Here is a 26,341-nt window from a genome sequence, read left to right on the forward strand (position 1 = left end):
CATTCTGCACCACATGCTCCTGTCACCCAGTAGGGTTTTTGCAGCATTCAATTCTCACTTGTTTTTTCTAACTCTATCCAAGAGGGCACACCTCCAGGAAAGGAAGCCTTTGGCCCCGGGGCCCCTGAGTGAGCTATACTGATGGGGGGGGAGGGGCGGAGAGAGTGATAAAGATGGAGCATCAGGCTTTTCAAAAGGATGCCCCAGGATCCTCAGAGTTGGGACCCCACTACTTCCAGTTTTGCAGGGCATTACTAGGTCTGCTCTCACCTGAAGGAACAAAGGTGACAGTAATTCTGCAAGGTGAATTTCTCTGCATATTTCAAGCACTTTTCCCCTCTCATGGGCTTTCCTTCAATAAGGCAGCACTTAACCCATGCTTTGTAACTACCAATGGTCACTTATTACGGCAATACTCCTTTCAATATTCCATGAAGCACTCCAGCCCGATCACTACATTTGCCAGTACAGTACCTGTCTACATTTTCTTCCACAGCCTCAATAATTGGGCAAATCAAAGCACAAAACTCCTGTCCTTTCTACCTATTTATATCACACAGATTTAAATCTACGTACAGGAAAATGCTTGTAAAAAGATTTAATTGAGGTAATCAGACACCGTGATATATAAAGGGCTTGGGTTCTGAGTGAGTTTTGGCATGATACAATCAGAACTGTGTGATCAAACCAGTGTAAATACCAGGACTACCTCTAACCACAGGGTGAGAACTTTTAGCATTATCATGAGGTCAGCTGAACAATTCAGGTCTTATCTAAACCAAGCCAAGTGGGTATTTGGCCACTGGAATACTCACATTGGTTCATTAGGCATAGGCACTTCCACCGGAATGCAGGGGAACAAAGGTGAAATGAGGATTGACATGCTGAGTGAGCAAGTCACAGGGCATGAGAGGTGGCCAAAGGACAGCTTTCCCTTACACATTGGCTCCAAGCTCATTCAATCCTTTAAGGGCCAAACTCTGATCTGTGTCACACCAGTGTAACCCCCTAAGTAACTCAGCTCACGTTAACACAATTACCCTGGTATGATGGAGAGCAGAATTTGGCCCATGTAGCAACAAATGCAGAGGTCTCCATTCTGAACTTGGTTAGAATAAAACTCTCTGAAGGCAACAAGGGGAACATAGCCTGCACCATTTACCACCTGATTGGCACAGCAGTGTGCCATTTGCACTGTAGTAGGGCTATATTGGTGCACTTGATGCCTTTCTAATCCTATATCATTCATTTACAGGCAGGGAGGGGGGTTCTTTGGAGTTTGGTTTTGTTTTTACTCCTTTCTTCTGCCTGCCTCCCCCAAACCCCATCATCCCTTTGGGAAAAATCATTAAGAAAAATACAAAATATCTTGTCAAATCATTATTGCCCCCTAGTCATTTGTAGGCAGATTTTGCACATTTTTAATGCATTTCGGACAGCCTGTTTAGCAGGGTGCCTTCAATGCGATAAAGATTGAATGGAGCTACATAGCCCTGCTACTTCTGCAGAACTTCTTTGCATTGTCACCTCTGATGCTAGTTGAGAAGTTGAAGTTTTTTGTTAGCACCTGGTTTCTGGAGTAAGTCGCGCTTTGAGAGTTCCCATGTGTGACACTAGTTCCAAACCTGAACAGTCTGTTTAAGATTTCAAACCCTGGTTTACATGTCAGTTTTTATTTTTTCATTATTAGTACATGGGCTAGCTTGCTAGTGCCCATAATGTAACATTAATAAGATTCCCAAGGCCCTTTATACATTTAAACTGGAATTTAATGTTTCTCCGCAATGTAAGAAAACATTAGGGCTGGGCTGAATGCCAGTGTAATTAATTATAAACATACAGAAAAGCAATCAGCACAATAGTAGTTGTTCAAGTTCTATCCTAAAGTCTTTTTAGCTAAAACCATAAGGCTTTGTTTACAGAATTGCTGAGCACACAGCTCCCATTGAGTCCTGTAATGTTCACAGCAACTCTGGAAGGGAAAAAAAAACCAACAACCAAACCCATCAACTTGGGAATATTTTAGTCACCTTGAAAACTGGTAAAACTCTACACAGTAAACTGCCATCCATACTAAATCAATAACCATCTTAACATAGAATGGATCTGACTTTATTTTCGTTCCGTTTTATCAGCTCCTGTAGACCCCAGGCTGCCAGGCAAACCAGCAAGTTGCCATCTTAGGGTTAGAGTTAATTGCTACATTCATAGAGCCAGAGGCAATCCTATCCAGATGAGTCATTAGTTAGAAAAAAAATATTAAAGCAGAGAAGGGGGGGGGGGACACCAAGGTAGAGAAGTTAAGCAGCATAAAAGATTTAGAAGAAAGAGTTTTAAAGTTTGTGTGTGCATGTTAACAGGAAAAGAAGCTGCAGTACGTACAGCAAGCACAGGCTATAGCAAATTAAAGGCACCTATGTTCTGGGTGATCTAACAAACCTCAGATTGCCTGACAGAATCCATCAACACGCTATGATAAAGAGGAGCACAGGGTACCTTACTGCTTCAGCCAGATGAGAGGAATTCCTTACAAATGGCTGTACACACAAGGCATTTATAGTTACACCCCACCATTTCACTGAAGTCACTGTGGTTGCATGAGGGTAAGTGAGGACAATTTGGCTCAGGATATGCACAATTTAGATTTAAGTAAATTAATGTTATATGTGTTGTAAAATCTAGGAACCATTTATTTTGCGTTGCCCGTGGATTTTCCACCTAAACTCCTATGGTAGTCGCCAGCTGATTCTGGGAGACAGACATAAGAGTATTGTAACATTAGAGTATGCACATTACACAGAAGGTTCAAATTAAAGGATCTTAATAAGCTGCTCCATAGGCACAGAAGCAGCACATCCAGCACCGCTCATAGGGAGATCAGTGGCTCAGGACAAATTCCAGAGCACATTGCCAAATCTGACAACCCTCATTCACATGACTGAAGCCAAAAGTAAGGTTGTAAGGGTTGTAAGACTGGACCCCTGACCATTGGCCAAGCTAAGCAAGAACACACCAGCTGCCCAGTCATTTAACTGCAATGGTGTTCGTTTTAAAGAAAAAAATTACTTATTTGCCCTTCTTTTCTCAACCCGAATTAGGTTGCTGATAGACAGCACATAGAGGGAAGGATGTGGGGAGGGGGGGAGTGAAATAATGTCAACAAATAAAATAGGTTAAAGCTGTGGCATTCATAAATATCTATTCACCCACGGATGACAGATATCTTAAAAACCTATTCTAAAGGGTCAGTTGCAGCACAAATAGGTAGGAAAATGTGACCATATGTGTTTTACCCAATTGGGTACATGCTAGAATTTGGTACCCCAGGATGAAGTTCACCATGGAGGCTAATAGTGGAGCTTTCTCAGGAGAGGACCCACACATCTGGGATTCACTCCCTGTAGAAACATAACTAAGCATTAACCTACCACTTTTTAATACATTTGCAAAACCCACCTCTTTGCCCAGGCTTTCCTAACTGACTAAATCCTGGTTTCCCAGACAACTGGTAAAGTTGCAGGAGGCAGAGAAGCATGGTGTTTGGTTTCTCTTACTTATATCTTCAGCATCTCAACTTAAGCTTTGTAAGAATTCCAGATAATACTTTGATGGGAACCAAATAAATGCTTGGGATAATGATGATTTTTAAAGTTTTGGTTTGGTGAACCTGGACGCTATGTAACCAGAAATAAACTAGTGACCCCATGAAAATGGAGAGATGAACCAAGAGAGGGGCAGAGGCTGCACCCTCAGTGCAGAGAAGAGGCCATCAGACACCAAAACACTATTTGGGGGTGGGGGAATGGGAGGTATATTCAGACAAAGGATATTTTTACAACCCAAGCCTTATAGATAATGCCCTTAACCATACAAATCTGAAGATTGGAAACCCAGGGAAGGAACATAGTTGAAACAAGATCTGGTTGACTATTGAAAAGAATTATTCAACAATTACCAAAACATAAACCCCCCTGAAATAATGTGATATAAAGCTGATCAAACAATAGGGAAAAATGCATTCACAGACACTGTACTTGTCAACTGGGGGCGGGGAATGAATAAAATTATCCACCAAGTTGGGAACCTAAATGGAAAGGACAAAGTCCCCCGCCCCTTCCTTCTCTCTTTGACACAGTTCAATAGTATGTATATGTTGTAAAGCTGTGCATCATCCATTCGTTCTTTGGATAGACATTGAGAGGCAGGCTGAATACAAAATTAAATTAACAAGTACAGAATGCTTAATACCATGTCATTTACAGCAGCGAAAACAGAGGACAATTAAATTATTCATGTATATGAGCTGTCCAGGTTTGCCCTGACCATTTCCAGGAGGCTCAGAGGGAGGTGGGGAGGGAAGGGGAACAAAACACCTTATCTTTAAAACCTAAAGAACCAAATCTCACTAAGTGCCAAACCAGTTTAATTTATCAGTTCACTTCTGGTAAAGATTATACAGTGCCAGTCATGCAGAACCAAAGCCAGAGTCTTCCCTTTTCTTCTTAAAAGATCTGTCTCTCTCATATTGAAAAATAAGTAGCCAGGTATTCTAATGCCATACTCCACTCCCTTAAGAATGGAGATGCAAACTGCAGCTCCCCACTTCCCTTTGTAAGGAGCAGGTGATCACTAGAGCAAGTACAGTCAGCCATTGAAAGAGGAGATTGAGGAGGTGAGAGACAGAGAAAGGATTGTCCAATGGATGGAAGGCACTCAGGAGACATGCGTTCAAGTCACTGCTCCACTGCAGACTTGTGGGCAAGTGATCCTTTCAGTCCCGCATCTGCAAAAGGGAATAATGGTACTTCCCTTCCTCACACGAGTGAGGTGCAGATAAATACATTAAAGATTATGAAGTGCTCAGCTACTATGATGACAGGGGCCATATAAATATAACAGATGGTTTGTGCTACCACAAGAATGGAGTTCTACAATCTCTGAGCATTTGAGTGTTACTGTCTACCCTGACCCAGGGTATTCTAGCACAGTTAGTTGGTAACGTATCTTCTCAGAACCAATTAAAGAAAAGCAACCAACAGCCAGGTCCTCCAGATGCTGCTCTTCCCTCAATGACCTTCAACTGCAACTCTGTTCCAGAACCTTCTCCCCAGGTCTGTGTCAGACTCTTCCTACTAGATTGTGAAGGCATGATTCTGCTCTCAGGCTAGTTTTATGCCAGTGTAACATTGTTGACATCACTTGTTTGACTCCTGATTTACAATGGAGTAAACGAAAGGAGAATAAGGCTGTATGCTTCTCTCAGAATGAGGTAATCTTTATACATATTTGTAAACAGCCCCTTTCCTTAGCAGAGGTTAATCATGGATCTTCCAGACAATGAAAATTAAGAGTCCTCTTTCCCCAAACCCCACTCACTGCCTGTGCCAGAAGTGCCCTGGGAGCATGCTTGTAACTTAACTGTTCATTCTCCTGACTACAGAGAACGAAGCTGAGGCTATTAAATTAATTTCATTTGGTGCAAAAAGGATTCCAGAAGTCAAAGGCTAGTATTTTAGCCGGAAAGCCATTTAACTCTTAGAAATGAGACTAGCAGTCTAATCAGAAATAGCCTAGTGCTGCTGCTGCCACCACCATTATACGTCACTGCAGAAAGTAATGCAAAGAGAGAAATTACATATATGCAAAGCAAAAAATCAAATAAAACCTGCACCGAATTCATAGCAATGAATCCTATCCCCTCATTTCATATGTAAGTGAGTAAATAGTGGCTCTGAGATTTCAGTCACACAGAGGAATAGGGTATGCTGGGAAATCATCTCAGTCTGACAATTTGCTGCAGATGCTTGTTTAGAGGACAATTTATCAATCTCATCTATATGCGTTACTATACACTACTTCCTCAACAGCAGTACTTCTAAACAAGCTTCCCACACACTGTGGTCCCTGATATTTCAGCCACAAAATAACCCTTATCTGGGCTTTCCCAGTATGTGCTTATTGAAATGATTCCTGTTAGCCTGTGTGTGCTTTTGGATTGGGGATGGGAAGAGTTTTATTTTCTTTGGTGATAACGCAAACAGAAAAATAGGAGTCAGCAGTTCTCTCTTCTCTTGTACTTATGTATAGCTCATTGCTTATAAAGAACCATCACAAGCATTCACCTTGGTAAAAACTGACTCCTAGAAGATAGACATTTGGATGCTTCATCTTTGGTTAAACTGAAGTGGAATATTAAACAGACAAGACAGAAACAGAGAGAGCTACAAGGAAAAATTGAGGTGTCCACCATCCATGACTTAAACTAGAGCAGTGGCAGAGTGCGCTAATCTGTTAAACTACAGCGAGCTAAGGCCATTTTACTTCTCAATGAGTACATTCACACAGGGATTTAACCTGTGCACATAACTTCACAGCTTGATTCAGAGTAGCAGTCGTGTTAGTCTGTATCCGCAAAAAGAACAGGAGTACTTGTGGCACCTTAGAGACTAACAAATTTATTAGAGCATAAGCTTTCGTGGGCTACAACCCACTTCTTCGGATGCATATGAGTTGATTCCTTTTAGCTTTCCTGAATGTTCACATATAGACGACCTTGAGCTAGAGTCTGGTGGATAAGGCACTTGCTTGGGAGTCAGGAGATCAAAGCGCAAATGCCAGCTCAGCCTTGACCTGATATTTGACCCTGCACAAGTCATTTCATCTTGGTTTCCTCTCCCACCATTTGCCTTTCTTGTCTATTCAGATTGTAAACTCTTGTCTTTGGCACAGGGACGCTCTCGCAATTATGTTTGTACATAGCCTGGCCCAGTGGGGCTCTGCTCTCAATAGGGGTTTCTAGGTTCCTCTACAAATAATTACTGATAATAAATTAATCTGGGAGAGCCAATCCTGTCCCCCATGGATCCTAATACCTGGGAAAGAAGTAGTTAGATTCAATTCGCAGATAGTAGGGCATGAGTCTTGCCCCAAAAGTTGATGAACAACAGTGCAAGATGGGCAGTGCAACAGCCTCGAGACTACCTGCCACACATCCAAGTTGCTGCAGTAGAATGTACAGATTTTAGGGACTGGAAGAAGAGGATGAAGAAATTAACTCGATTCAAGGAGGAAAATCTGCAGTTAACACTCCCAGGTCCATAGAAACAAGTCACTGCCTCAATCTTGGGAAATGTAAATCAGGATTAAAATACTAAACCTAAATTTAAATAAAGGAGATTCCCTCAAAATACCATTTCTGCTGTTAGGACAGTTCATTTAAAAAAAAAAACGTGAAATGTGCACAATTCTCTTTACACTGTGATCTAAAAGAGGGAGAAGAGGATTTGGGGGTAATTTTTCTGGCTATTATATAAAGTGTATTTCTATAAATCTTTCAAGTCTCCAGAAGAGCTCCTCTAGCAATGAGCAGAGCTTTTTAAATCAGGACAGAGAAGAAGTGGTGAAATACAAGTGAGGATGTCTATAGTTATGGAATGGAAATCCTGTACTTATCACCATTTTCTCCAAGACTCAAGTCCCTTTACAATATTTTGTATGTGCCTCTACCTCAAACACTATGTTTTTTGTGCCTTATTCCTCTACTCTAGAAGACCTACCTTACACCTCTTCTATCTCTAGACTCCGTCCTCCTACCACAGGTCCGATCTAGGTTCAACGGATTTTCAAAGACAGGTGTGTGCTAGTTCCTTTTATCCATCTACATCCCCTGCTACTCTTTTTTCTGCACGGCGGCATGTATGTGGCACACATTCCTATCAGTAAGGGCTGAACCATACTTTTATTTCCCAGCTGTCCCAACAGACTAAGATAGTAAGCCTAGTAAGAATAACTCAAAATATACGCAAATTCTTTCAGGACACCAAAAGATACTGATCAAAGTGGGATATTCCCACAAAACGGAATCAAGGGGTTTATTCCACAAGGTGCTAAACACCCTCAACTATTGAGCTGTGTGGTGTCAGCACTTTACAAGAGACACTTAAGCCAAAATGTAATGGACGGGGGGCTCTTTTGAAAGTGTTGGTTTCAGTAGATAGTAGAATTGGATCTTAAGTGAGTGTGCATACAAGACACATTTGCAGACCCCTCCAGCTGATTAATAAAGCCAAAATAAACATACCATCATTTCAGAGGAACAAAACATGGAACCTTGAATTTGAATCTAGACAATGTAAGCATCTGTATCCTGACTTCTCAGCTGAGGGGAGGGAAAGCTGAAGCTCAGTTGCAAACTCTATTGCATCATTATTCAGGTTCCCTAAATGTTCTGTGGCCAAATCATATTCCCAAGTTTTAAAATATAAAGGGGAAGTAGTAGATGCAGAAATCTACCTAAATCAGAACTGGTGGTTATCAGAAAACCCCACTGAACCATAAGAGGCCAAGCAACCTCTTTGCAGCAACATAGCATGAGAAAAGTTTACAAAAACCATCTCTTCAAGAATCCCAGAACCCTATTTTTCATATTTGCTATGTAAGAACGAAGGAGGCAGCAAGAATCTCCAGTAACCCAACTCCTGAACTTTAGTGCCTTCATTTTCTTAAATGACCCCAATACCAACTTTTCCCATCCCACCCCAAAAAAAATCTGTGTGACTTTTCATCATTAGTGGAATTTTAGCAAAGGAAGCAGGAGATGATGTTAGGCATATTAAAGTTCACCTTTGTATTTCATTTACCACCCTCGCTGCAAAAATACTTATAAAACCATCACTAACAGCCTTGCAGGTGGCCAGTAATTCCACAACTTTCAGCCTGCTGAGACAGCTAGCTATCCTCTTCTGCTGAATGCCCTTTTTCATTGCATCTTCCAGTTTATTAGCCACCTTGACCACAATAAAAGCTATCTATGGTCTAACAATCCCTTAAATTTGAAACTCATACCAACTAACATGTTCGTCACTTGTACATTTTCCCAGCAGGGTTTCCATGCAGTAAGATACATGCCTATTGTGAAGAATTTCCATTAGAAATATTTACACTAGAGCTATAAGAACAGTAGGGAGAAAAAGAAGGGGAAGGAGTACATGCTATATATTAGAAATGCCCCCATCCAACACCCTTTTTTGTTGCTTATATAGGGATATATAGTGCCAATGTTTAGGCAGCCACAGCACTTCCCCCTGAGACACATAAGCCAGCCATACAATCTCAGAGTGCTAACTCTTCCTATGGGAATGCTGCCAGCAATTCCAGCAATATTTACCCTGGGAATACTAACATGATTTAGATGACTTGTTAACTTTTAATGATACCCATTAGGAAAGGGGAAAACACACAAGTCAACTTTCAATTTGGTGCATTTGACTGCTGAATAGGATATTAATGTTACTTTCTGCTGGCACTGTTAAATGAGCAGAGAAACTAATAGAGATATGAAGAGTAATGGCTTCTATTCTTACTGTTCGGCGCCTGTTTACAGTTAAGATTGCTCTGGTGCCTTAATGCCTACTAGGATTTTTGCAGAAGTCTATCAAGTGGATGGAGTAAATGAGTAATTCGTTCAGCATTTGGCACTTAGCAAGTCAGAGGTTCATTTAGCTAAGAGGCATAGAAAAAATGAAAATATCCATTTGAAATAAGTATCATGAAATCATTTCAGCATATGTTGAGACCTAGACTGGGGAACTGGTTGGTAGATGGAAGAACAAGTACTCTTTGGTATAAATTCCATTACTATAGCCTGAGAGACAAACAAACCAGGGCCAAATTCTGCCCTGACTCAGATCCCTTTGAAGTTCATTTGGTTCTGGTAGAGTTTTACAGGATTTAAGTGAATCTGAACAGAATGTTGCCCATCTACACCTCTCCAAAACATAATATACCAGAACTACCACTATCCCCATTTCACTCTTCCTTACGCTTCCCACAGAACATTAGACCAAATCGTTGCCAAAATAAGATGAATAGGAATTTTCAAGCAAAAAGCCACAATAAATCACACAATCTGGAGGATTTTGTTCATAAATTTTCCTTCATGAATTTCCCTTGTTTACTTTGGACTGGTGATAAAAACCAACATTTCATTCCTCAGCATAGGCAAATAGGCCTAGAATCACAGAGAGACTTAAGTGTCTAGAGAATCTCAGGAGCAATAATGCAATCCACAAAACCTGAGTTAGGCACCTAGGCTCCCTGTACAATGAATGGTGGGAGACAGGATCCTAAGAATGTGATCCACAAAATGCTAAGCAGAGAGCTGCCTAAACTAAACAACGGGACATTCCAACAAGAGGTGTGTGTCTTAAGTCCTGCACCTCTCACAGAGGCAGGCACCATCTCTGCTAGCAATCCATAAACAGAAACCTCTCTCCTGGAGTCAGGTGGCCTAGGCACCCAAGTTATTTCTTGTGAGATGCAGTTAGGAGCCTGCCTCACTCTGCACAAAGCAGCCAGAGGAGGTGATGATAGGGCCACCACCACTGGCCCCTTTATAATTTTTAGCGCCTTGGTTAGAGCACTCACCCAGGATGTGGGCAATCCAGGTTCTATTCCCCACTCTGTCAGACAGGGAGAAGGGATTTGAACAGCGGTCTCCTACCTCTCAGGAGAGTGTGCTAACCATGGAGTTATGGGATATTCTGATGGGGACCAGGGGTGTAGGGGCTTCCTCCTCAATCTCTCCTATTGAAGCTGTTACACTTTGGATAATGAAAGAGAAAAAGTAATTGTAGCAGGGAGACAGGACCCAAGGTCCCCAAGCATCTACGTGGGTCCCCTTACCATCACGCTACAGAGCTATTCTCACTCTCTTTGTCTGACCCCATGACTTAAAATTATTTACTCACAGTGGAACAACTTCAGCAGAAGAGACTGCAAGCCACACATCCGAATATCCCATAGCTCAGTGGTTAGAGATTTAGGATCTGAATAGAGGACCCCACCTCTTTCTCCCCATCAAGCAGAGGGATTAATTGAATCCAGGTCTCCCACATCCCAGCTGAGTGCTCTAACCACTGGGCTAAAATATATAGGGCAGGAGGGTGCAGCAGCATCACCACCAACTCCTCTGGCCAGCTTTTAAATGGAACCAAATCCAGTAGGCAGCCTTTGAGCACACCTACCAGATAAGGCCCCATAGGTGAGGTAGATGCTCCTCTGCCAGTCTTCCCCCAGTTCATTGATCGCACTAGGGTTTAGGTGTGAGGTGGCTGTGCAGATACCTAGAGTAAGGCAGCAGTGCATGTACCCAGAAGGAGAAACTTGGGTAGTAGGGTACTTTTACTGCAAGAATGTAGGTGTTGAATAGTTCAGTCATCTACAGCGGATAGGCAGCAGCCAGGCTGGGATTTTGTGGCTCACAGTGGAACGTAAAACTGGAACGTAGGTGTCTAAAGTATCTTTGTGGAGCTGTGCCATAGGCTATGAATGGCCTTGAAGAAAGCTGGACAACCCCCCTGCTCCAAGCAATTGCACACATTTGTTAATACAAGCACAAATTTGCTATGATGGAAGTCACAGCCCCTTTTATTTGCTTTACTGATTCATGCAGGTGGAATTTTGACCCCATGAACATTCATGGAGTAAGAAAGTGTTATGAATACCCATGTGAAAATATATCCATGCATCAATACTCATGATTAGGGCCCTACCAAATTCATGGTCCATTTTGGTCAATTTCAGTCATGGGATTTTAAAAATCGTAGATTTCATTATTTCAGCTATTTAAATCTGAAATTTCACAGTGTTGTAATTGTAGGGGTCCTGACTCAAAAAAGAGGGGTGGGGAGTCGCAAGGTTATTGTAGGAGGGGTTGCGGTACTGCTATCCTTACTTCTGTGCTGCGGCTGGTGGTGGCACTGCCTTCAGAACTGGGCAGCACCCCTTCATTGACCCCTGTGCACCTCAAACCCTAGTATTTGTGATCTCTGTGACCACAATCTGCTACTGCCAGCGTGACACTTCCCACAGCCATGCTTTCATGCTTGCAGTTAATCGTTGAATTAACAGAGTTTGGTGGAATCTTTTTGAAGGACAGACCCCTTGGACTTACAGAATTTAAACAATCATTTAACCAAATAGACTCAGCACAGGCTTTATTTACTGTTAGCCAATTCTTTCTGACTTCAGTGGAAGTAAGGTGAATGAGATTCAGCTCGATGTTTAGTTATAAAGGAAGCCAACACAACCTCAAACAGGCAATACAAAAATTCTTACCCAAAACAACGTAGTCATTTAAGTGATTCCAGAGGAGTCAGCCTTGTTCTGTGGAGAGGGATAACTTATGTTTCAACCATGGGCTAAGTCTACAGAGTTAGGAACATCCTCCTAACTCTTCAGCAGAACTCCCACTGATAAACAATGAAAAGTTTGCACAAGAATCAAGAATATAATTCTACCTTTGTGTCATAACTAAGTTTTTAGTTAGTAAAATTACTGTTGCATTCCACCTCACTCAGCAGGGAAAAAATGGTGCAGGGCCCTTTTAGGATTGAAATCATGGGGTTTTTTTCCAGGAAGTATACTACTATTATGAGAGTACCCTGTTCTACAGTAAAAGGCCATTTTGGCTCCAGCAGGAGCTCTTTTAATGACCTGAAAATCAAAAAGGAAAACTACAAAAAGTTGAAATAGACAAATTACTAAGGATGGGTACAAAAGAATAGCACAAGCATGTAGGGACAAAAATCAATAAGGTTAAGGCACAAAATGAGTTACATCTATTAGCAAGGGAACATAAAAGGCAATAAGAATAACTTCTATAAATACATTAGGAGCAAGAGAAAGACAAAGGAAAGTATGCCCACTAATGAGTGGGGAAGGAGAACTAATAATGGATTACATCAATATGTCTCAGGTGTTTAATGGCTATATTGCTTCAGTATTCACTAAAATGATCAGTTGTTACCAGATATTTACCACCACCAATATTAACTACAAAAGGGAAGGAACACAAGCCAAAATAGGGAAAGAATGGCTTAAAGACTATTTAGATAAGTTAGATGTATTCATATCAGCAGGTTCTGATTAAATTAATACTAGGATACTTAAGGAACTATCTGAAACAATCTTGGAACTGTTAGCAATTATTTTTTAAGAACTTCCGGAGGGGCAAGGTCCAAGGGAACTTGAGAATGACAAACATAGTACCCATCTTTAAAAATGGGAATAAAGAGGAGCCGGAAAATTATAGACCAGTCAGCTAACTATGACACCTGGAAAGATACTGGAACAAGTTTTTAAACCATCAATTTTAAGCATCTAGAGATAATAGGATAATAAGTAATAGCCAACATGGATTTATCAAGAACAAATCACACCAAACCAACCTAATTTCCTTCTTTGGCAGGGTTACTGGCCTAATGAATAAGGGGGAAGCAGAAGATGTGATATATTTTGATTTTAGTAAGGTTTTGATAGTTGTACATGACATTCTCATAAGCAAACTAGATGGAATTACTATAAGGTGGGTGCATAACTGGTTGAGAAACAGTATGCAAAAAGTAGTTAACGGTGATTCGGTCAAACTGGGTGGATGTATCTAGAGGGTTCCCCACAGGGGTCTCTCCTTGGTCTAGTACTGTACAATATTTTCATTAATGACTTGAATAATTTGCAGTGACACCAAGTTGGGAGGGGCTACTAGCACTTTGGAAGACAGGATTAAAATTCAAAACAACCTTGACAAACTGGAGAAATTGGTCTGACAACAAGATGAAATTCAATAGACACAACTGCAAAGTATTACACCTAGGAAGGAAAAAAAATCAAATGCACAAATACATAATGTGAAACACCTAGCTAGGCTAAAGAGGAATTGGGGGCTATAGTGGATCACAAATTATGTAAGAGTCAACAATGAGATGCAGTTGCAAAGGGGCTAATATCATTCCAGAATGTAGTAACAGGAGTGTCATATGTAAGTTTCATATGCTGTTCTTCTTGGCACTGGTGAGGCCTCAGCTGGAATACTGTGCCTAATTCTGGGTGCCACTTTTAGGAAAGATGTAACCAAATTGAAAAGAGTCCTGAACAGAGGTACAAATATGATTAAAGGTTTAGGAAACCTGAACTATAAGGAAAGCTTAAAAAACTAGGCATGTTTAGTCTTGAGAAACGATGACAGAGGGAGGATCAGTAGTAACTGGTTTAGTCTGCAGTAAGGGAGATTTAAGTTAGATATTAGGAAATCCTTATAAGGATAGTCCGGCACTGGAATAGGCTTCCAAGGGAGGTTTTTAAGAACAGATTAGGCAAACACCTGTCTAGGTATACTTGGTCCTACCTCAGCACAGGAGGCTAGTCTAGATGACCTCTTGAGGTCCCTTCTAGCCCTATATTTCTATGACTGTCACAGATAATTAAGATGAAAATATTAATTGGGGGAAGATATTAGAACTGCAAACAGCTGTTCATTTGAACCACAGTTTTGAACTAATCAACAAATTTTAGCAACCCACTATAAAGTGATACAATTTTAAAAGACCAAACTAAACAAAAGTTAAATATACCATTGCTCCAGTGGTAAATGGCTTTTTAACGTAATACTTTCCACATTGTGATCTTTATAAAACATGAATTGAATTAGGACTCCAGGACAAAAGCGGGGTGGGGGAAATCAGAAAACCAAATTGAGTCTTGGATTTACTGTCCAATAACTTTATATTACTGATAGCAGCGTTTGCCTCAAAATTCTATTGAGTCAAGTAGTTAAATAAAAATAGTACCAAAGTTCTAAGTTAGTTGCGCCTTAGACACATTTAGCGATCCCTTTTGTCAAGGGATACAATAGGTGAAATTTGGCTTTTTTCAAATTGCGATTGCATTTACATAGATGTTCAAGTCAAGCATGTTAGTCTAAACGTTTTAGCCATTCAATAGCTGAGGGAATGGCACTGTGCAACTCCATGAGGAAGCACAGCAGCCCCATGCATATGATCTTCCTCTCCTAACTGGACACAACAAGAAGGGGAGAGTCACAAAGGCCCCACTTCTAGGCATTTGCACACATCTGGCTATTTTACTTCTGAAGCAATTTAGCTTTGCCTACAGATGGTATGGAAGGTCAAAACCAGGAGGCTGCACTGCTGGATATGCTTTGGCTATGTTTGAAACTGCTATTTTTTGGAGGGGGTTAGTTGGTTAGTTCTTTGTTTTTTAAGTCAATGGTCAAGCTCCTATTTACTTCAGTGGTGTGAGAATTCCACCCTGGTACAAATCCATTGATTTCAATGGCATTAACGAGGTATACATATGGACCAGTATTTTTTCAGCATTCATGTCACACTCCCCGTCAGTACCTGACCCAGGGAACCTAATGATCCAACTAGCAGACCAAAGTTGATGATGAATCCTGGTCACATGCCACCTGAGGCACGTTGCACATATGTTAAGAAGTATTTTTTCCACAGTACTTCAGTGATATTATAAGTTCCTAGCAATATTTGGCATATTATACCAAGAAGCCGACACGAAGAATTTTCAAAATTCAGTAGTATTTATTTAAGGATCTGTTAGCAGCCTCTCATATCAACAGAGCAAAAAAATCAAATGTATAGTGTCCTACTTGGAAAAGCCCCATCAGACAGTTCGCTATTCACCAATGGGATACCTCCTTGTGGCTCATCTGATGTCCCCTCCTTCGGTTGCACACCCTGTGGTGGGATGGTGTCTCTCTCTCTCTGGACTCAACTGCTCACTCTTCCTAACTCAAGGAGCTCCCTCTTCATCGCTTGACTTTCAGGGTGTCAAAGTCCCTCTGGACAAACTGTCTCAGGCAGTTTTCAGCTCCACTGCCCAGACTGTGCCACTTCTCCAGTGGCTGGTGGGGAACCTGTGACCTCCCACTGCTCCAGGTTCCAGTCCAGGGACTATATGTCTAGCAAACAGTCTCAGACCCTGTTACTGTTTCCCTGGGCTATTTCCTACTTTCCCTTATCTTCTGGCCCACCCCTGGAGCTTCCGCTGCTCCCTGTGGCTACTGCACACCCTTTGCTTCCTCTCCCCCTCAGTTCCTGCCAGAGTCTGTATTCCCAGGGTTTACTCCCTCCTTGGACTCCTCTTTGTCTCTTGCCAACTCCCTCCTCAAGAATGGGACTGCAGAGTTCTTCCTACAGCACCCTCTTACCACCAACTTCCTCTCTTTATGCTTAATCCAGCTCCTCCCCCAGCCGGGCTTCATCAGCCGTTAGGCCTTATCAGCCCTGATTCTTCTCCAGGTGCAGCCTGTCACAAGGTTAATCGGCCCTATTTTTTTTTTACTTCCTCGGGCCTTGTGTGGATAGACGCTGCCTCACAGCCCAACAAAAGAGGTAGATTGAAAGCATATATAATACTAAGCTGCATTATACAATCATAAAGAGATAGATCTGAAGGAAAAACATTGAGCATAAATGAATGCCAGTTTTATCTGGAATAACTTGTTCTCTACAGCATCTGCAGATGGACAATCGCTGTGGAGTTGTCTGGTTACAGGTCTTTCTTTCACATGTCAGCTAAATGAAAGATCCCAACAACAATCAGCAATATTAGTCAAATTATGCTCAGTTATGTTTTTGTAACACCACTTAAAATCAATGAGGTTTCATGGGAGAAATTGTGATCAAAGTTTGGCACATATGGCCTTGGAGGATTTGGTCCCATAAACTACTGAATAGAGACATAACTAACTATTAGTGTATTCATCTGTGACTCAATCTAGCTCCAATATTATTCATGCTGTGTAAAAGAAAATTGCATGTTTCTTTCAGATGAGGACTCTAAAATTTCAAAAGAAAAATAAGCACCTATGTGCATGGAAAGAATTGGAAAGGTGACAATTAATTTAGCATCATCTTATAGAACTTCACACTTCTTGGAAAAGCAAAATGGCACCTTTTCGGTTTATTGGATTGTTGCTTTCCTAAATCGGGGCCATATTGTAGTGTAAAGGTCTTAAGCATTAGCTTAACTTTAGGCACTAAACTGCTTTCCTGAATGGGGATTCTTTCCTGAATGGAGACCTCAACAAATATGGACTGGAAACTGCCTATCCAAAACATGAAGTGGACTTGCAGTTCTTGATAGCATCTAACATATATGTTAGTGAAGTGTGAGGAATGCCATGCACGTGTTTTTTATGCCATAGCATGACACCTCCATTGTGACATGTTATAAACTAGCAGTGTGACATACCAGTCAAAATCATGTGTGACATGCCTCACAGTTCGGACATACGTACCATTGCCACAAAAAGCAGCAACCCCATTACATAACAATGCAAAGCATGAAAGTCAGGTATAGTGCAGAGATGGGCTGTCCAATTCAGTGCTTGGAAGCATCTCAATTTCTGATCTTAAAGGGCTCACTGCTGATGTGGCTAAAGCTGTGCAAGCCTCTTTCAACCCTAAATTCACAAATACTGTGATCTTTCTAATAATCTGCTGACATAAGCAAGCATCCCATTACATACTGATGGCCCATATTCATAGTATGCAATATTTTCACTAGTACTGTCAAGGGAATTCATTATGGAACATTCTTCCCAAAATTATACACTGGCACTCTGTTCTTGTAGCACACACAAAAAATTGCTACAAATGATTATATTCCCATTTAGGAAGATAATCCAATGTGTTTAGTTAAGAAACTACTTGGGAGCCTAGTGTATTCTCTGTGGCTTGTAGAAGACACCTTGAATTGACCAAAATACTCAAAAGTCACCTTACGTAAGGGGCTAGCTATACACTAAGCATTGACATGTTTCTGAATAATGGGTTTGGCAAACCCATTTCACAGTTTGTGGAAGGGCAGAGTTTCGTCAGAATGTTACTGCCCCTCCTCACTCACAGAAATTGACTGAAATTTTCATTTTATGCAATTCCCCCTCCCCCAACCCCCGAGGTCGGGCCATGGCCCTCTGGCAGTATTTTCTGTTCAGAAAGGGAAACAGTCTCCAACCAATTGAATATAGAGATGGGCCTGGTCCTAATTTCCATTTCAGTCAATAACAGTAAGCCTCTGTGATCCCATAGAGGTGACTGCATAGCTAAGAACCTTGACAACTTCATAAGAAGGGATCTTCTTAACATACAGTATTTTCACCTTTCCCCAAAGCAAAGTTGCCATATGCAAGTTTGGGCAAAATAATCATATCAACATTATCTCACATGCAGGAGTCTCAGAGTGAACTGTAGCCCAGGTGACCTCCGGCTGCTTTCAATGGCAAGTTTGCATGCATTTTTCATTGGTGAAGATATATTCCTAGGTCTGCTTTCTCCACTATACATATCTAATTTGAACCATTCTAAGCAGCTGTAATTCCAGGGCACAGGAGGAAGAATGTGGGGACATCCCTATTTGCCAGGAGATATGCAATTGCAAAATGTGTTGCAGATGACTTATACTAAATGTTTGGTATTGTGACCTGTGATGCAATACAAAAGAATAGCTGTTGCTGTCTAAACTTTAATGGAGTTAATCCCTCCAAATGCTGACAAATTACTGCCCCAGGCCATTTAAAAATCAGATTTCTAATGCAATAATCCTATCTGCATTACAATGAGTTGGGATGAAATGATTAGGTGCCTGATATTTTTGCACAGTGAATTAAGTCACTGTACTGGCTGACCGTGCTTGTTCACAAATTAAAGGTCTAGACAGAAATGAAATTCCATTATTCTGCCACTTACTAAGCTTCGAGAAAGGGTTCATTACTGTCCTGTCTCTACTGGGAAGGTTTCTAAAGTAGCTACAAGCTATCAGGAACCTATTTTTCCATTATATCAACTGCGCAGCTTTTTTCATTATTAATATTATTAGTCAAGCCTTTGACTACTGAACACTTCTGAAATGGGAAAAGGCTAAATCAACAATACATGAGAACAAGTGAGCAAAAGTTTCAGAAAAATGCAAGATGTAATTTTTTTCGCCCATAATCCACAGGATTTTTCATGGTTAGTCATGGGCCTAAACCAGATCTATTTATCCACCGCCCCGAAACTGTGGGCCATTCAGCTAAATGGACCAGGATACAAACCACTTAACAAATGGTGTTTTACAAAACTAACCTCTGTTTCGGCCATCTCTAACGTTTAGTTAATATGTTTCAGGTAGATAAATGTAAGCACGGAAATTATTTCCAATATAAATTACCTCTTCTGGTAAAGGCCATATTTTGGATTTTGTTGAACCCCAGAACAAGGTAACTTTGGAAAGCCTGAGACTGCACTCTTGATCTGAATATTCATGTTATTTATATATACGCACACAGAGCAGAATCTTTAGTTAACCCATTTTTTTTAATACATAATGTCTGTGTTTATGTTTAGCATCATTGAAGTCAATGGGAATTTTGCCACTGACTTACATGCAGACAAGATTTAATCTCAAGTCTATAATAAATGTAAAGATATCACATTATACATGTTTATAGATAAAGTTGAGTCTGATGCCCTTCTGAAGACATATTCCAAATGGGCCAGGTTCAGAAAAAAGCTTAATGAACTCTTTTAAAGGAGAAAAGGATTAAGGAATAAAAACCTACCAATAGTCACTCATTTCTGAGACAGTCCCTATTGCTGTTCAAATGGCATACTTCATTAAAATTGCCTCTAAAATATACTGAATTCCTTTTAATATACAGCACAGTGTATAATTAATTACAACCTTCTAAGATCAGTTGTGTTAATCAGATTCAACACATGTGTTTCAGGGTACAGTTACAGTAACTCATCTCATTCTCATAGTACTTAACCCCTTGAATGCAGATAGCTAGTTTGTGTACATAGTTTATATCTGTATCACCAGAGGAAAAGGGATTTGAGCTTTATGATGCCTATTCCAGATGCCAGGAGTGCAGCATTTAAATGGTTAAACTAAGGTAGAACTTCTGTAATTAGAACTAATCTTTCTGCCAAACAACAAAAACCTTAAATTTCCATCCTGTTGACATATTTAGAATGAATGTTTCTAGTTAAAGTTAAAGCTCCACACCTCAGTGCTAACAATGAGCTAGTCAGAGACAGCCTTGTTCCATGTTAAGTATTGCTTTTTCTGTACCAATGTAATGCTTCACTGCATAGCTTCATACTCAGTCTGCTTACACAGCAATTAAGTGTGGTATTAGGCTAGATAGATATATGCAAACATTTTAAATTATATGATTACTCAGTATGAAAGAATTTATGTAGGTACAGGTTCAGATAAATCATTGCAGATTCTATTAATCTCTATTGTGTATATGCCAAAATAAAGCTGCTAATGGATTATTATATTCACTACTACAATATCAACTACCCAAAGTTATATGCATTTTAAATACAATATAAATGCAAAATGAAAAAATATATTTTGCTGACTATAGATATAATGCTTATGAAATTTCCAGGCTACTTTCAGCAGCAGCAGAAAAACAAAAAAAAACGTGTAGGTCAGCTAGATCCATACGAGATGACTGATGCTTTTTAGATCCCCTATTTGATGATTCTCCCAATATTTCATAGTTACAAATGGATGTTAGTGTCCACCAGAATATGGTTAATTACTATGGATCCTGCAAGGTGCTGAGCAAGTTGCTCCTGAGGGATACTGAGAACCATACATTTGACCTGCTCCTACTGAATTAAATTGTCAAATGCCCATTGAAATCAATGGGAGCAGAATTGTTTCAGTGGGAGCTGAGGGTGTTCAGCAACTTTCAGAACGCTAAGAACAGTAATACACTAGATCCATTTATGGGCCTGATCCTGAAAGTCTTACATGAGGAAGCTTTACAAATAACCCTAATAAAGAACTACTCACATGTTTATTATGGTAGTGCCTAGAGATTAACCAAGAATGAGGCCCCATTGTCCTAGGCAGCTACAAACAGAGTAGACAGTCCCTGTCGCAATTCTAAGTCCTGCTTACATAGACAAGGTAGACAAAAGATAGGAGAAAGGGATATCCATGCACACATACAAGCAGAGTGATGGTTTGTAAATGGTATGTTAATTCCATAATTTGTTTATTCATTTGTGAATGGGGGGGCATGCTAAATGGAAGGGGAAGAGAGAAGGGACATTAAGGAGGAGAGGGAGGAAGAATTACTCAAGTGCATAAGGCTTGCAGGATCAGGCCTCTATAACGCCATCATTGGCAGCTGGATTTTTTTAAATGTATTTTATTTATTTATTTATTTGAGTGGACAATGCTAAGGTAAATGATTCCAGGGGATTTAATGCAGATGGGAATGAAGGTAATGACTGCAGCCTTTAGAGTGTTATAATAGAGAACCATACAAGAGTGCGGAAGAGTTTTTACCTCATACAATGAGATCTATCATTTAATGCCTGGCATTTTATGATGGGCAGAAAACCCTACAGTTTACGATTTATCCAACCATTACTGTAAAATATGATTCCCCCTCTTATCTCAAAGCTCACATTATGACAATCACACGGGCAGTAATTCCAAAGCTGGCAAGTCATAGCTGTTGCATATCATGTAACCTGAAAATTTTAAATAAATTAATTCCAAGCACAGCTTCCTCAGGATTCAGCAACAGTTATGAATATTTATTTAAGTCAATTTAACCCTTTCAACATACTTTTTTCCCCCGGTTTGTGAATAATTCAGCTTAAACAAACCAGCTATTGAGATGAGGTTACTACTAGCCCTTATTCTGTTGTTTGGGATCACACTGATTCCCTTTCACAACACAAGGCACATACATACATACATACATACATACATAATGGTAAATACAACAACAGTACTAAAGACCCTTCCACAGCAATCAGCTCTTTTCCTGGTACTTCTTTATTGTAACCACTAATGAAAACTCTTTGAAGTGGAAGAGTAAATATTATCATTTGATAGTACTTGGGCCCAACAGTGCAAACACAATTGCATTGTGTTACATTCTGGGAGCTCTAGACCTATTCACAATACAGCACTTGCAGGGTTGCTATGGAGGAGTCCAGTGCTTACAATTCTGTTGGCACTCAATCAGCACAAGAGCTGCTGATCACTCTTTCAGGGCTGTTCACCTTAATCTTCATCTGCAATACAAGTGGAAAAACTACTGACTATAGAGGATGGCTTTAGTAGGGCCACATTTTCCAATGCTGACCACCCACAGTCAGAGCCAAAAAAACAACTCTGCTTTAGGCACTTAACCAGATTTTCAAAAATGCTCTGCACCCAGCAGCTCCCAATATGACACCTGTGGCCAGATCCCTCATCTCTTTAAGAGAGATCATTGCCCTTATGGTTGAGGTTGTAGCTGGGGACTCTGGGGACCTGGGTGCAATTGCTTGCTCTGACAGACTCCCTGTGTGAGTTTAGGTACTTCACTTTCTCCTCCTTAGTTACCCATCTGTAAAATGGGGCTAATGGTAGTTCCCTAACTCCCAGGGATGCTATGAGAATAACTGTATTGATAATTAAAAGGTACTCAAAATACTAGTGTTAAGGGCCAAGTAAGTACCTAGAGAGATCTGGGTGCTTGTTTGAAAGTCTGGCCCCTAGAGGGGAAGAGAGAAGCGGTATGAAGTGGGAGAGGGACCACAGATGCTCAGACATTTGCACCGTAGCCCATCCTCTGTTACCAAACAATACAATAGGTACCTGGGGAATCAGAGAACAAAAATACCAGCAATGGAATGAAAGGGGGAGGCAAAGAAAGGCTTGAGGGACTGTCTCAAAACGTCCAGAAGCCTTCCACATGTGCAAGGGCAGAGGAGAGATTCCAACAGGGACAAAGGGGGGGAAGGGGACTGGAGGGAAAGAAGAGCTAGGAAATGGGGAATAAAAACAGAGTATTTAAAAGCCCGCCCCCCAAATGAGGGGTGACCCCGACCTCCATCAATCCTGGCTGTGAGTCTGCTGGCGTCAGTGGAGCCCCGCTGGCTTTGTGAATGGGGGTGGGAGCATGAGCTGTGGAGGGGCAGTTAATGCCCCCGCCTGCCCCCAGGGAGTGTTTGCCCACAACCCGCCGTGCCCCCCTGGCGGGACCGCAGCCCACGCGGCTCTCTCGCCCGCCCGCCCGGCCCCGCTCACCTTGCTGCTGAAGGGCCCGGGGATGAGCAGTTTCAAAGCCTGTCTCTTCAGCTCCACCAGGCGGGCGTTGCAGTTCTCGCACCAGACCCCGCTGCCGGAGCCCGGCGAGGAGCCGCCCCCGCTGCCAGAGCCCGGGGAGGAACCGCCCCCGCTGCCAGAGCCCGGCGAGCCCGTGCCGAAGCCCGGGGAGCCCCCCAGCGAGCCCGGGGAGCTGCTGCCGATGCCCGGGGAGGCAGGACCCGGCGAGCCGCTGAAGGAGCCCGGCGAGGAGGTGCCGGATCCGGGGGACGGGGTGCCGGACGAGCCCAGGACGGAGCCGGCTCCCTCTGGGGCTGGGCGGCTCCCAGCCCGGGATTCCTCGTAAGCTTTCCGGTACCAGCTCTCGGGGGAGAAGGGGGCCGCGGGCTTGGTGGGGGAGCAGGGCTCGGTCACCTGGAGGAGGAGCAGAGGGGGAGGCAGCGAGTGAGGCGCGGGCGGCGGCGGGCAGACCTCGCGGGGCCGGCCAGCTGCAGTCGGTGATTGCGGCTGCTCGACCGACCCCAGCTGCGAAGCGCCCGGCCCCCCGCGCCCTGCATTGTCTCCGGGCGGCCACCTGAGAGCGGCTGGGGCCGGGAGGGGGCAAAGCGGTACCGCTTCCGCTCCCCACCCCACGGCTGTCTCCAGCCCCACGCACTGCGGTAGCTCGGGGACTCCTTCCCGGGCAGGGGGTGTCAATCCACACTGCACGTGTGATCGACAGAATCGATCCCGACCGGTATGGGGCCGTGCAAAGCGAGGTCAGCTCGAATCGCACATTGAAATGCAACCCGGGGCTGGAAATAAAAACAAAGTTATGCAGGGAGGATGAGGAGGGCGAAAGTCTACAGCGATCGCAGGGGGAAAGGAACCCAGGGTACTTCATGCACTTTAGAGCTGGTTGAATAGACCAAGTAATATACTCAGCCAGGTGAAGCTCTGAATGGGAACATGCAGCTTAATAAGGTTCACATGTTGGTATCATTTGTCACAGGTTTACAGGGAAAGCTATAGCATGGGTCCTTGGGAAGGAGGGGGAATTAAAACCCTCAGCGCAGATGGATTTAAAAGATTCCCTGCATTTCATGTATGGATAACTTACCCCGTATTTCCTGCTTCTGGTTGTGACTGCAATTCTCTCTTTATTTCCAGCCACTGAATTCATGATGATTTTTATAAAACAGGAGAATGTCCTAAAAATGTCCCACGTTACATCCAAAATAGAGACTTTTCAATCCAATAAGGTTCACCAGCTGGATAGATAGACTGTAAGCACTGCACCAAATTCAACCTTTTCCTCCAGAGAAAAAACACTGAGCCCAGAAGCACCATCAATTTTCAGGCAAATGTTTTGGATTTTTTTTTTCTTCAAAACCTCTTTTTCCTCATGATCTTCTCTCTCTTTCACTTACACCCCTTGTTTTCACAGACACACCAACATCCAGAGTATCAGCATTTCCCCCCACCAGACAGTACAGTTTTCCTCCACAAGTGAAATGAACAATCACATCCAAGGTAGCTTTAGGAAGGTATAAGAGAGAGAAAGCCAGAGAGCTATGCTCTGCCTAGAAGCAGAGATTTCTCTCTCTGCTACTGGTGCTGTGGTAACTTGTTTCCTTCACTAAGGTTTGTAACTGAGTTAAAAGAAATCCTCCAAAAATATCAGGATCCAGTCTCTGGGAGGAGCTTCCGAGTCCCTTGCAGCCAATATCCTTCTGCCCATTTGTGCCTGACAGTTTTGTGAGGGAAAGGAAGACTCTGGCTATATAACACTCCTTGGTCAGCAGAGGAGCTGCAGAACGTTTGCAACTGACGCCCCTGAAGCCTTTGAAAATACTGTCAAAGCTTCACTGCAGTTCTGTGCAATAGGTTAGCTGTTGAGGAGGTTCCATTTTATTTTGCAGTGTTTCTTGATTGACATTTGTGATTTTTTTTCTTCTTAAAAACAAACAAAACCCCAGCCACCTTGTTGCTTCCCTGCAGTTATTGGTTAGTTGCCAATATCCAGGGCTTTAATGAACACTATTTTTGCAAGTGTTCCAAATATTGTATAAATAATCATGAAAGGAAAGCAGGCTGGAATGTTTGCCACATCTATAACAGTCACTGGAATCTCTTTGTCTGTGTTATTGTTTTGAATGTATTAATTAAACTTGCAATAAAGGGCATGTTACAGTGACTTGTTAACAATCAAATCCCAAAGTCTTACTATGTCTCCCCCTCTCCCCCTGCCCTGTTTCATAGAGGAAGGTTATTTTGCCCCCTGAGCCCTATTTATTTCAAATCCTGAAGGCAGCACAAACATTTCTAATAAATCTCTTCAAAAATTCACTTGTTGGTTCCCACAGAAACTAATGAAACTAAGAAACTACGGCCCAGATCCTAATGGGTATTTAGGTTCCTCATTCCCATTGAAATCAAAGGGAGTGAGGTGCCTAAATACTTTTGAGGATCTGGGGCTTAGTACCAGATCCCCTGATATGGTCAAAATGCAGAGTGCAAATTAGGGGGCATGATGCAAAGGTGGCTTAACCCCCACCTTTTCACTCTTCTGGTACTGGTGCTGCTCTGTGAATAGCATTCCCTCTACACTGTTAGAGCAGCTTTTGGTCTGCTCTAATGTACACTGGGATGTAATGGCCACAAGGGGCCAAAAGTGAAGTCCTGTGTTCCTGAGCTGTAGAGAGAGCCCAGTGATGCCCCCTTTTCTTAACTATGCTGCTAGCAGGAAGGGTATATAGCATAAGAGCCTCTCAGTTGGTTTGACACAACCTATTATCTTTATTTTGGAACAATTCTTCCTATGCTGGTTGAATCAGCTTTACAGCCAGATTACACAGGTAGTGCAGCAGAAAACAACCACACTTCTGACTCTGAATATTTACAAACACATTAAAATAGGATCAAAAGGGCAAACAAAGAAGGTTCTACTTGGGTCTCTCTAGATACAACCACATTTCAGAAAACTTTCGATATAGAGGTACAAAGTTATTCATTCCACTGTTAGGAGCAATCAGGACCACAAAGTAATGAAGAAAAAGCAATGCAAGTCCCAGCTTCCTGGTATTACAGAATGACTGTGCTCTGTTCTCAGTCCCACAGGAACAGAGACCATGAATAGAGGCAGGCATGTGCCATGTACACCATAGTGTATAACTTTTAATTTTGGGGGCTCAGCATTTCTTACAGTGAACTGGCAGATTTGCTTTTCTTCAACAGACCTTTCATTACCCCACTGCTAGATGTGCCTGCCTACCCACATCTGCTGTGTTAGTGATCATCAAAGGGTGTGTCACGGCATGCCTTCCTTGGGAGATTATGGATATAGTGTGGCCAGGGGGCAACAGATTGGCTAACATGCTTACACATTCCAAATTGCAGGCTACTGCCCTGTTAGGGATTGAGA

The 26,341-nt window shown here is 42.1% G+C and overlaps 1 protein-coding gene and 1 long non-coding RNA gene across 3 annotated transcripts in view; one reads left to right on the forward strand and one right to left on the reverse strand.

Moving 5' to 3' along the window:
• KIF26B (kinesin family member 26B) overlaps positions 1–24,113 on the reverse strand; it is a 403,870-nt gene extending 379,757 nt beyond the window's left edge. For both annotated transcript variants that reach the window (XM_024210254.2, XM_024210253.2), the window contains exons 1-2: positions 24,038–24,113; positions 22,921–23,352 (exon numbers count right to left, since the gene is read on the reverse strand). In XM_024210254.2, the coding sequence (XP_024066022.1) occupies positions 22,921–23,352; positions 24,038–24,100 (495 nt within the window). In that variant the 5' untranslated portion in view covers positions 24,101–24,113. The remainder of the gene's footprint in view (positions 1–22,920; positions 23,353–24,037) is intronic.
• Positions 23,193–25,130, forward strand: LOC115271182. Its single transcript, XR_003899785.1, has 2 exons — positions 23,193–23,280; positions 24,088–25,130. It is a non-coding gene; the product is annotated as an uncharacterized LOC115271182 (long non-coding RNA).
• The last annotated feature ends 1,211 nt before the right edge of the window (positions 25,131–26,341 follow it).

Source organism: Terrapene carolina, unplaced genomic scaffold (genome assembly GCF_002925995.2).
Source record: "Terrapene carolina triunguis isolate 2854851 unplaced genomic scaffold, T_m_triunguis-2.0 Scaffold85, whole genome shotgun sequence".
NCBI classification, from domain to species: Eukaryota; Metazoa; Chordata; order Testudines; family Emydidae; genus Terrapene; species Terrapene triunguis.